The 13,270-nt window shown below is 32.3% G+C and overlaps 1 protein-coding gene across 1 annotated transcript; it reads right to left on the bottom strand.

Annotated features, from left to right (window-relative positions):
- Window positions 1-2,087: 2,087 nt before the first annotated feature.
- IBR5 (indole-3-butyric acid response 5) lies at window positions 2,088-4,558 on the bottom strand. Its single transcript, XM_079002391.1, has 5 exons — window positions 4,063-4,558; window positions 3,154-3,253; window positions 3,021-3,078; window positions 2,728-2,834; window positions 2,088-2,611 (listed from the first exon to the last, which is right to left on the bottom strand). Exons 1-5 carry the CDS (start codon window positions 4,297-4,299, stop codon window positions 2,298-2,300), a joined length of 816 nt encoding a protein of 271 aa, XP_078858517.1. The 5' UTR covers window positions 4,300-4,558; the 3' UTR covers window positions 2,088-2,297.
- Window positions 4,559-13,270: the final 8,712 nt, after the last annotated feature.

Genomic DNA, 13,270 nt, shown 5'->3' with positions numbered 1-13,270 from the left:
CTTTTATTAACAGAACATGAAGCACAATGAAACTTGGTTGTAGATAATGACTTAAAAATTAAGACCTAAAACTTTAATAAGATGTTGAAAAACATGAACAGATGGATGTCCAAGTTTGTACTAATAATCAATAGGTGATGCTTTAGTGGCAACATTTAGTTTGGGAAGAAGGACTCCACTAGCATAGTAGACATCATTTATGTTCTTTCCCTGCATGAGAGGCGCCCCCATGGAAAGATCCTTGACAAGAAAATACAAAGGAAAAAGTTCAACAGAGAGTTGATTAGCACGACAAAGTTTGGCATCACCAAGAATCATTTCATCAGGTCCACCATATTCTGAGACTGTGTGAAGGGAAGATCAATATGATGTTAGGTGATGAGTGGCTCAACTGTCAAACATCCAAGGTGCATTAATCGAACTGGAATGTGAATTTAAAGAGGAAGCATTTGCAACCAGATTGGAGATGTTGGTGACTTGGTGCATGTGATGTTATTGTCTTTCAAAAAATGAGCAAGTTTCGTACAGTCATGAGTCTCATGACTTGGAATAGCACAAAATTAATAGTAAGAGTTGGAGCAATTGTTCATGTATTGACTGTTATTGTTCGAGCAGTTGTTGCATGATTGGTTGTCTGAACCGAAGCGACCAACATGATGTGATCGGGACTGAGAATTAGACGAGGGCCGATTATCGAACTAACTTGTTTGGCGTTGGGAGAAGTTGGTCGTGACAACAAGGGGTGCCACAATATATACGATTTCTTTAAATACCTTTCAAATTTAAGTAGTTTTTCAACTAGTTTTGGAAAGGATATTGAGTTTTGTCGGACTTTTAAGGCGGTTGTGAGTGGCCTAGTACGTGAACTAAAAGGTATTCTTCATCGATGGGGCTTTGAGCAAGTGCTAATTCATCAGCGATTTGTTTCATATCATTGAGGAATTTTGTGATGGAGCGAATTCCTTTGGGATTCTTTGCAAGCTTTGACTTTAGTGAAATAATTCTGGATCGAGATTAGTTGGCATAACTCGTGTTGAGTCGATCCTAGGCTTCCTTTGCAGTAGAGGTTCTATGGTGGCAGTTTGTTTCGGCCACTGATGAAGTCTTCTAGGTCAATAAGTTTGATCAGGAAATGACTAGTGGTTGTGAGTTGAATGATGGTGTTTGATGGTGCCATTGAGAGCTACTAGATTATGGTTCCAAAGAAGAAAGAATGATCGAGGCTTGTTAAAGCAAATTTAGCTCTGATTGATACCATATGAAAGTATTTATTGTATTGCTTTAGAATAGGTTGACATGGTACATATATATAGGGAATTTACAAAAAAGGAATGCACAAATTAAGGAGCTATACATAGACTAAATTTTAGCTATAAATACAACAGATTGAGTCCTATAATTGGGCATGATCAGTGTATATCCTTGATACACAATTAGACACAAGGCCTATAACCTTTGTTCTGATACCGTATTTTTAATAAAGTAGAATCAAAGATGAATATGAAGAATCTCGTTAACTTATTCAAATGAAAGCGGTCAAAAAATAGAGATTAAAAAAAAATGAAGACCAGCAAAATACTTGTTTCTCAAGTAACTTATTAGGGAAAAAAAACAAGTCTTGTGGAACAAAATCATGCTAATAAAATCATCAAAAATCAATGGCATAACAAAGCAATGTTAATTAGAAGATATATACACTAGGATATATATATTTGAAAAAATACAGATCATCTAATACACATCCAAATCTATGAACTTCCCCAATCTTGTCTCGTGAACCTAGCTTATGTAGTTGACTCGATTCTAAGAGTTTACGTATAAGATAGATGAACAATTTTGTTAAAATACACCAATTAAAATTAAAGCATCTTCTATTCGACCAGAGTAATCTCAAGAACAAAAACTTTCCAACAAACGTGACTAAAACACAAACACATAGCCTAAAAAAGAACTCAATCTCTCATCTATGCAAAAGACATAAATGCCCTCATCCATCATCCAGTTTAATTGCATGTAACAAACACAGCCTAATAATTGAAAAACAGTAAAATTGTGGCAAATAGAATGGGCATATATAAATATAAATATAAAAAAAATGAAACCCACCTAAGATTAAAATTTAAAGCGTGTAAGGGTGTGAGGTCTAACAAGCCAAAAGCTTTCATTCACCATTTACATTCAAACCTTTTCATCCCGTGTGATCATATCAAACTCACCACATCGTTCTTGGCTTCTCATAAGATTTGCATAAATAAACCAAATCCAAGAAAAACCCTAAAAAAAAAAATAAAACAATTTCAAGATCCATCCATTGACACGTCAGTAGCATTTGGATTCACAGAAGTTGGCCCCAGATTTTGTGGAGGCGTATTCTCAACAGCAGCAGCTCCAAAAGTGAACTCATTTGGTGGAGGAATGTCTGCACGGGAAAAAATTGAGGCGGTTGCAGCGGTGTTGAACGCCGGAAAGGCCGGAGGAATGTTCCCCGGATTTGTAAACCCAAAGCTGAAAGGGGTGGCACCACCACCTGAGATTGGCGGCAGAGCAACAACACCGCCCTCCACAACCGCCTGAATCTTTTGCGCGTACTCTTGTAGTTGCTGCAAAACAGCTACACAAAACAAATTCATCATCAGAAAAAAAAAAAAAAAAACAAAAAAAACAAAAAATGATTTTATAATTCAAAACAACCACCACCACCACCTGCCGCCTCCACCACCACCATACCTGGAAGTAAGTCAACAGACGGTCTGCGTTCTTTGACCCATTGGTAGCTCTGGTCAAGAGTCCACCTTCTGCTCTTCATTAAATATGCCATAACAACAGCAGGCGACCTGTGAAAAAAAAAATACAAAAATGTTTTTTCATGGATTATAATATGAGTGATTTATTATACTAGAACAATATTTAGTCACATATGAAGTGATACGATAATAAAAATGTGTTATATTTTTGTACAAATTATAATTTGGAAAAAAAAAACAGCACGAAACAATAGTGATTTTGCAGAAAGAGATTACCTGTTTTTTCCTGACATACAGTGGACAAGAACACGAGCTTTATCCTTTTCACATTGATCTGTAAAAACAAGTTTAATATCATATTTACAATGTAACAAAATAAAAATGTAACATAGGATTAAAAAATACATACCTAGAAAAGCAACTGCATCATCAAATGCAATGGTTGGGCTATCTGGAAGACAATGATAAGTAAACGAATTTTTGTACAGATTCTGACAAGCTGGAACAGTCTGCATTTTATTAAAAAAAAATCACCTTATGATTATTAGAGGTCTTAAATAGATAGTGTTAAATGTTAATGACTTGTTTATGCAAAATTGAAGTGGCTTTCTTTCTTACCAATTTATGTATCCAAGTTTCAGTTTGTTACTAAAAGTTTACCAATTTATGCATTCATAGATTGATAAGTAATCAACTTTAGTGGATAAATTGGTAAGAATTCCATCATTAACTTAAAATCTTGAATAAAATGTATGTTATCTTGTGTAATTTCAATTGCAAAACTTAAACGAGGGATCAGGCAAAGTATCAATAAGATATTGGTAAAAAAGCAGTACACAAAAAGAAAGATCTTTTTGATAAACTTTGGGTAAGATTGTGCCCACATTAAAGAGATCTCTATTTTATTAATGTTGATGACTTAACAAGTGAATGGGAACTCATACTTCAAAATATTACACCAATGAGAAAACAGCAGGCTTTAAATCTAGTTGTGTGACCTATGTCTCTTGTCCTTGATGCAAATAAATGATTACAATCCACTAAAAAGTACTAAAGATTTTGTTGGAGAATTGAAAGTACATCATGTTACAGTAGCTATTCAACAAGTGGTAGAAAATCTTGTTGAAGATCAAGATTTAAAACGGATAAGGGCAGCAAAAAAATTGTGATCAAGTGAGCCTAAGGAAAAACGAATCGATAAGAACAACTGATACCACATTCGATTGATTTAAGAACTCATGAATTGATTAATCAATCACACCCAATCGAATCTTGAAATTGAAACTGAAACAAAGAGATAAATAGAGAAGGGGCGTACATTAAGAACGCGAGAAATCCCGAGCGTTTTGAGAAGTTCCGAACGAGAAGCGTTGTCGTAGCTACCAAGATAAAGCAACTCCGGCAAGATTTCCGATGGAAAAGCGCTAACTTGAATCAGAGTTTTTTCAGGGCCGACCGGCATACGGTGGCCACAAATCCCACAAACTTCCCCCTCTTCGTATTTGTGGTAGTGTCCACAAATCCCACATGGGTTTTCTCTCTCCCTCTTCCTCATTCTCGATGATGATCGTAAAAACGGTTCGATGGTATTTATGAGTTTTTCAATCAAAATCCAAAATCAATGAAAACTCAGATGGAAGGATATAAGTGCGATTGAAACAGATTTGAACTGGGTATGCGTCTGAATATTATATTGGGTTCCGAGGTAAGATTTTGAGAGATGGGCTTATGCCTTATAGCTAGCACAGACTAAAAAGGAGGCGGACGGAGATGAGAAAGAATGAAAGATATTTCCTTTTTGGAAGTTACGGCGATTTGCTAATGAGATTGGGGTTTAAATTTGTTTAATCGTGTAATTTGGGTTTTTAATTAGGGATTCCCAAAGTCAAAAACGTAATCATCTTTTTGCAAAGTTTTGAAAAAATCTTTGATGGGCGTTTATGAACAAACCCTAGCCTCCAGTCCCCAACTCACGATAATTTAAATTTATCTGCTTAAAAAATCAGTATAATTTAAATTTAGGGTTTTTTCCTATAAAAGATTATCTGTGAATAGTAAAATGTAAAGATATACAGTATGACAATGTCAAAACTCATCACTAAAATGTAATGATAATTCATTTTATCATGAACTCACACTTTAGTTAAAAATTTGTTCGACAATACTAGATTAGGGTTATTGGTTCAAGGAGGAGACAACATTCAAGACGAGAGAACAATTGGCAACACCAACGTCTGACAATGTCTTCTTCGTAAGGTTGTAGATGAGAATTTTACAACAATATTGAAAGTGTTAAACTCTTCGGGTGTTGCTCCATACGGCGGTAATATCATGAAATATGTATTCTAATTATGTTTGTGTTTTGGCTTGTCTACATGATACGATTTTGAGTTTTAAGTTTAGCGGTTTTATTAATAAGGACATTTTTTAAAGCCCAACATGCATTGGTGAATGTCTATTTTAATAAAATTGTCCAAGACATGGAAGTATATATTTTGATATGCATGATTGTTGGATATAAAACAACTTTTTAGTGTCTATGAGCATCACATGCTCAAGATTTTTTTTTGGTATCACAATAGATGGTCTTGGCCAATGTATGTCATTGATCGAGCATCGTAACATCCTTAAGTATCGCTTTATAAATCCATTATTTTTTGTTAATATGATGCTAGGTTTGTTGTAAGATATGTTTGGATTCTTTTGAGGAACATATAGTAGTATATTGTAGAGAGCTACATTGGATTCAAGTATTAACATGATATGGTAAAGGATGTTTTTTTACATATTTATGGGTCTCTACAAAGAAAGAAGCGCATACAAATTTTGTGACTTACCCATGCAAAAGAAGGCCAACATTTAGACCACTGACATTTTAGTTTTTGGATGGGTAGGATGGAAACTCACATGTGTTAATATACCAATGTTTACCCCTGAGAATTGGGGGTTTCACTGTGGGATATGCTGTTTTAAAAACTATTTTATGCAAAGTGATAAAACATGTATAGAAAATAAACACATGATTATACCATTTGTGTCTAATATATTTGATTTCCTTGCACCAAATGATATGGAACATTTTTAGAGTCTAACACGTCATGTATGGTAATTTTATAAGCCCAAGATTTATGTACATGATTTTAAAAGAATTAAGTTTAGAATCCAAAAGACTAGCGGTGTTAGTTCATTGTTTGTTTGTTTTCCTCCTTAATGTAAAAATTTCAAGTTTATATTAAAAAAAACAGAAAAATAAAATAAAAATATAATATAAACTAGACCTTTAACACGTTTTTTATTATATGGATTTTAATGTTCAATCAATAATGTAGTAGTTATCAACATCTATCAATTTATCCTTTTTCTCCTCCTATAAAGCAAGAAGTACAATCAAAATAAAATAGCAACCGCTATCTATCTATTATATTTAGTCATTTATCCTTATTAGTTACGATTTATTTGCAAACATAAATCATATTTTTATTCTCATATACAATACGACATGGTATAAATCATTAAATCGAATGTTGTATTTTGATAACTGAGACCAAGTTGCAAATATGAGCAACAAACAAACAACAAAATTGGCTTAATTTTAGAAGTATGTGCCATGATGGACTTGACCATGGCACAAAAGCAAGTGCCAATTGACCGATGAATGGACATATATTGGATCATTGGATGTGGATAGAATGTATACTCTCACTTTACCACAATCGTCATCAATTTATTCATTCATTTGACTACTTTTGTTTTCTCTTTTTCTTTTTCTTTTTTCAGCTTTTCTTTAGTTTTGTATATGTTAATAATTTGTATCGTTTTGCAATTGTTACTTTTGCATATCGTACAAGTTATCATGACGTATGTATATGGATTCGTGGAGCGGGTCATGCTTGCCACTTCTTGTATGTAAAAATCATAGAATGAAAAAATTGCGATCATGATAACTAAATAACTATAGATTAGATCTTTCTCGAAAAGATGGTATAACAAAACATATGAAGTATGAGGTTGTATGTAAAATTAACAAAGAATTACATATTTAACCATTAGAAACAATTTTATTTCTCCAAAAATGTCATCAACTTTTTTTTTTCTAGAAAGAATATATATACTTCCATTTGTAATGTTTTTTTTTACCTTGTTATCGTTTACAAAATTTATAAGTTAAATGCAACGAGCATGTAAAGGTCTTTTGCATTTTAGACTAAGGTATACCATACTTTTTGGGCTGTCTACCTCAAATCCATCTTAATGTCTTTCTTGTAGAAGAAAATCGCAGTACAATATTTTGTTAACGTGAGAATAAGTGAAGATATTAACTTGTGCGATTAGAAAAAAAGTAAATAAACATTTTGCTTATAGAAATAATTAAAAGTTCATGTATAAAACATTATGTGTACAATAAGCTCCATGTTTTTCGTATACTTACTTTATTAGAGTATCTCTTTATCGGTTTATATATTCACGTGAGACATCTTTGGAATAGAGGGCTTCAAATAAGATCATGTGACTCAAGGAGTACCATATACATCCAAATCTCATCCTATATCATTGAAAATACAAAGAATAATCAAATCAATGCGAGTGAATATAATAATTTTCAACTATCATATAACAACACATAAGATGGCAAAATTTTCAGTATGTTTGTCAATAGTTGTTATAATTAGTTCACCGTATAACTTTAAACATAATTATTAAATAAAATGATTATGAAGCTCAAATAAGCTTTTCAATTTGATACTTAGTTAAGGAGTAATGCTTGTTTTTCTAATAGCATTATCCAGATAATTATAATTGACATTTGACAGTCACCTTACATACTTGATCTAACAATAAGAATGTAAGAATCTATAAGTAATGTCTTGTTTTAAGCTTAGGTATCACCTTTTTTACTATAATGACATTGTGATTTAACATACGTTATGTTGTCCATGAGATTAACGTCAAGAGTGGGAATCTAACTTAGTTTTATAGTGTTCTCATTTTACATGTGTATCATATGGTGTTTATATTACATTAAACATCAATACATCATTACATCAACTAAAAGAAGTTTTACCAAATAATCAAAAGCATATAAATTTACTTCGAGACAACTAGTGTTCAAAAATAAGAGACAACTCATGGGTCGATTTATATATTTTAACATGGTACATTAGCAATTGTCTTGTCTACGTAGGTCCTACAAAGTTATCATAGTTGTCTTATTAACCAAAAGAAAACACCTATACAAGGGCGGATCCAAGAGGTATCCCGGGATGCCCCACAACTTTTTTTCGGTAGTGTAATTTTTTTAGAAAAATTTCGTTTTTTTGTAGTGTATATATGCATATCCATTCACTTATAAACACAAACAAATAGCTAGTCTATTTGTTAAGGTGTTGACTTATTGAACAAAAGTCTTAGGATCGATTCTTGCTCTTTACATATCATTTGTTTATCTTTCTTTTATTTTTTCAACTATTCTATATATTATTTTATCTTCCCAACTATTCTATCTCACATCGTCAAACACATGTCTCAGCCATTTTCATCTATTATATAAACTTGTTATCCTCATGATTCATTCGATATCTACTTTGAGTCTCATATCGATTCAAGTATTAAAAGATACTTCAACTTCATGTTTATATAACAAAACTTAAGGTTAGATAAAGACAAAACAAGGAAACCCAAGTACAAATTGAAAACCGAAACACCAAACCGATGGGTTTGCGTTCGGTTCAGTCTTAAAAGTTTCAAAACAGAGGCTGTCGGTTTTGGGTTTGGTTTTAGGTCAAAACCGACCCGACCTGGCCCATGTTCAGCCGTTGCGATGATACCCTGGAAAAAAAAATTAGGATACCCATTCACTATGACCATGTAAGGGGTACATTAAGCATTTTGAGGGTACATATAAAATTAGCCAAAATATATACATAAACATGTGAACTTATTGACAAACTTTTCTTGACGACATATTATGTAATGTCGGTGCATCATTAATTGGGACATGTAATTATTAATTGATTGGTCATGTTATCGAGATAAACACACACATACACACACACACACACATATATATATATATATATATATATATATATATATATATATATATATATATGTATATATATATATAGGGGATGGTTCAAATAAAAACAGTAAATAATGTGAGAACGTAAAAAGACTATTTTATGTTTTTATTTTGCAATGAATGTTGTATCCACAGTTTTATGTCTTTATTCGTCAATGAATAAAAGAATAGTCGTATGTTAAAACTAAAATTACAATTTACTACAAAAATACACGTACATGAATTTATAATAGAATAATAACATTGTAACGAATATATGAATAATCAAATGTTAATACTCATATTAAAATTGCTTCAACAATACACATATACAACTTTATTACAGAATAATAACTTAAACATAATGTTTTTACGTTCTCACACTATTTGTCGTTTTTATTTGAACTTATATATATATATATATATATATATATATATATATATATATATATATATATATATATATATATATATATATATATATTATGGGTAGAATTTTCACATTTATTTACTATCAACATCAACTTATACTAACATCCCGGATAGCCAAGATCTTGGATTAGTCAATATCTTGGGATTGTCATCGTATTCTTGTGATATTATATACATGATTAAAGACTTGATTAAAAGTCATGGACCAAATGAAAGGGCATGTGGTCAAATTAAATAAACGTTAAAACCCTTCTTAAATATCGGATCAAACGTAAATCAAGGAGCATCCCCAGATATTACAACAATTAGTTATAAGATCTTTATATATATAAGACCAGCAGATCATACTTCACACATACGTTATGACTTCTACTCTTGTCTCGTCTCTGTACACTCTTAAGCTTATTTACACTACCAAATTGATCAACTAGCACATGCGACAAGTTTTTACTTAATCGAAGTTCTAAGGCAGTGTGACATTGTCACCTCCCAATGTTTTACGGCGGATATCTTAAATGATTAAGGCTTTCCTCATACATATCTACGTTCTTGCATTTATTTTAGGGAAAATTGCAATAAAATCCTTACATATTTGGCTCATAATTGATTTAGTCCTTATATATTTTTTCAATTCAATTAAGTCCCAAAAAAAGGTAATCGTATTCAATTTAACATTTTTACCCGGTCAACAAGTCATTCAACTTTCAAAAAATATATTTTTGGCCCAGATCTCAAAATTTATTACAAATTTTGTCCAAAATTTACACTTTTGGCCCAGATTTTAAATTTTATTACAAATTTGGTCTGAAATCCAAAATTTACTCTTTTTGCCCAAATTTTAGACTTTTGTCATGAATTCATCCTAACTTTAGTTTTTTTACAACTTTATTTTTCTCAAAATTTTGTTTTGAATATGTTTTTTCTTTATAAAATCATATTTATACAAAAAAAACATATTCGTTAGAATGTTATTATAAATACATTTGCATGCAAATACATATATATATATATATATATATATATATATATATATATATATATATATATAAGGTATTTTGACCAAGTTTAAACTATAAAGTATAAACCCTATATGAGGTTTTACTCACACATTTGCAGATTTCAATAGGAATGCTTAAGGATCTCGTATTTTCACTCTTCCTGCAAATGAAATCATAACTCTCTATTTATAGAATCATAGAGAGGATTTGATACAAGTGTTTTACATCACTGCTGACCAAATCATTCACTAACTACATTATTGTGTAGTGGTTTATCTTTGAGGGTCCTCTCTTATCTGGTGCTTGTCGAGGAGTATTCTTTAATAATAACTTTGTCATTATTATTTTTGGTTGTGGAGGCCACCTGGATGGTTGAGCATCTTTGACAGTTTTATCTGTTACTACTTTTGTGGAGCATCTTACATATGTCTTCCATGTGTTTGCTGATTAAATCTGGCTTTTGCAGGGAGTTTGGAAGGCTAAGAACAGTTGTGCATCGGCCAAAGAAATCTCCTTACTGTATTTGCTATAGATCAAAGTCTTCTCATTGGCATTATATCCATTGACGAAGATCATGTCATCTGCTGAAAAACTGAAAACCTTGTTGATAAAGATTTCAATTCTAGATTTTGCTAGCTGGAGGATATCGGCTCTTTCAAGCCTTTCTTCCATGACTTTGTTGGGCAGATAAGTTTCTTGCTTATAGAGGTCTATCTGTACTAAATGATGAGGATGGTATTTTATTACATCCATGTCATTCCAGTAAGGGATGCTACTCTTGAATTTTAGAAAAATGTCTTCATCATTTTTGCGACATCTTATTCTAAAAGTTTTTATTGCTTTTGTAAAGCTTTTAGAGAAAATCATTATTTCCTACAGGTTTTGACTGGGATAGATTGTTTTTACCAATCCTAGTTGAAATGCTTCATACACTTGTAAAGAGATGGCATTTTTATATAAATTGTAGTGGCTTAAATTATTCCCGTCAATAGTGGAGAATTTTTTCTTCTACAAGTGTTTCTTCTGTTGCACTTCGAGCATACATGTAACAATACTCGAAGTCATTTATCTTGATTTCTATGGGGAGGTCAGGTGTGACTTCTTCAGTATTCTTGGGATTTCTTCTTGGAAGGATTCCAAGAATGGTTTTGGAACTTTTGGTAAAATTTAAGGCTAACTTGAATGTGTTAGGACTTAAGGTTTCTGTTGCAGTGATAAGTTGTAGTTTTGAATACCTTTCAAATCTTATGTAATGATTTGCAGCTATCTTGGCTTAAAGAAAGTTATTAAACTTTTTGTGTTTAATAGTTTTAATTCCTTTTGTTGCCTTCTTGGTGATATTCCAGTCTTCAAATATACCATTGTTGGGTCCATTGAATACAACGTAGTATGGTTTTGAATTTATATTAGGAATTTGTAACAATTCCTCTAGGATTTGAATTCCCTTATCAAGTGATCCTGATCCTGAAGATGAACCTTCAGTTTTTAGGATTTGAATTCCCCCGTTGGGTTTTAGATTAAAGTCTACGGGAGTAACCATTGTTATTGGAGTTTGTACTCCTGTCTGGATTTTTGGTAAATCCATAACCTTCAATGGATTTGTTGAATCTTTACCTGAAGTCGTTTTCTCAGGACTAGATGTTTATTTTCTTTTTAAAGGAGGTGAAACATTGATCTCTTGTTGTTCAGTGTTCTTTTGAACACTTACATTTTCCTCTTGACTCATAAGAGAGGGAGGAGAAGAAAGTTCCTTTTGATGTTCAGACATAAATAGTCTTACAATTTTTAATTGCTTTGTGACGAATTCCAATTTTTGCTCAAGAAGAGCCTGTTTAAGCATAAGTTCTTGTTCTTTCTCCATTTGAGAAAGGTTGTGTACTTGTAGTCCAAATTATGGACTAAGGTTAAAACCTCTTGGGTCGTTAGACCACCAAAGTATAACGCCGAACGGCTTTGATTCCTGCATGAAAAGAATATCGAACCTGATCAGTTTTCTGTTGGAATTCTCGAGTTAAGAAGTTTGCAAAGATATTCTTTTCTCCGTTAATGTGCTCTACTTTAAAGCTATATCTGGAAAACCACATTTGCCATCGAACTAGTCGACCTTATTTGTTATCTCCAGAAATGTTATTTCTTAAAAAATAAGCAAAGTTTTTGTTATCTGTTCTTACTGTAAAATTTACAGGTGTTAAATAGATTGAAAACTTTTCAATTACCCTTTTAACGACAAGATATTCTTTTTCATTAGAATGTTAATTTCTTTCAGCATCCTTAAAAGATCCTGAGGTGTATCTACAAATTAATTCTTTGGATTGAACCTCAAAATTTATTGCTTTAAGGATTCCTCCCCAAATAATTATCTAAAGCATTAGTTTCGATAATTAATTTATCATCTATATTAGGATGATATAGATGTGTAAATTCTTTTAGGTTATCTTTTATTTTTGCCATACAGCTGGAATCATCTTCAGAACATGACCAAATGAAATTTTTCTTAAGTTTGCATTGTAAAGGGCTTCTTACAGGTTGTTTATTAAGAGTTTGGTTACCAAGGTTAGGTATCGGTTATGGAATCTCAAGTCATGAAGTTCATTGTATATATCTCGGGTGTTTTATTAGGTGGATATACACCTGAGTTGATGAGGGATTTTGATGCAACGTGCAAATTATTAGATTGACCATCCGTATGCACATGTTTACCATGGATTTCCTCACCAAGTTACCTCGTACGACCAAAGGATTTGACGCAATTTCGGTTACACTAGATTGGGGGTAAGCCCAAGTGTTGTGGTTGGTTAGTGGACTGGGGGTGAGTCCGAGTGTTGTCAATGGATCTAGCTGATTTCGGTTACACTAGATTGGGGGTAAGCCCAAGTATGAATGTGGTATAGATTAGTATGTGAACAGTTAGTTTTCGTTGCGATGGTGCACTTATGTGCGGATTAGCATGACGACGTTTGGACAAGAAGGTTATGTGTCGATCAAATATGTGGGTTTTCGGTCAGCTTGATTGTTGTGAAGGGTTGCATCTTGAAGTG

Source organism: Lactuca serriola, chromosome 5 (assembly GCF_051521515.1).
Source record: "Lactuca serriola cultivar US96UC23 chromosome 5, Lser_US96UC23_V15, whole genome shotgun sequence".
Lineage (NCBI taxonomy): Eukaryota > Viridiplantae > Streptophyta > Magnoliopsida > Asterales > Asteraceae > Lactuca > Lactuca serriola.
The sequence above is the reverse complement of the archived record's forward strand: the minus strand, read 5'-3'. Positions and strand labels throughout refer to the sequence as shown.

Bases quoted from the DNA above. Each gene is read 5' to 3' on its own strand.
- IBR5 (XM_079002391.1), bottom strand. From the start codon at position 4,299: ATGAGGAAGAGGGAGAGAGAAAACCCATGTGGGATTTGTGGACACTAC. The intron at 2,835-3,020 runs GTAATCTCTTTC...TTTTTTTCACAG, and splicing joins TGTATGTCAGGAAAAAACAG to GTCGCCTGCTGTTGTTATGG. The intron at 2,612-2,727 runs GTATGGTGGTGG...TGTTTTGTGTAG, and splicing joins GTCTGTTGACTTACTTCCAG to CTGTTTTGCAGCAACTACAA.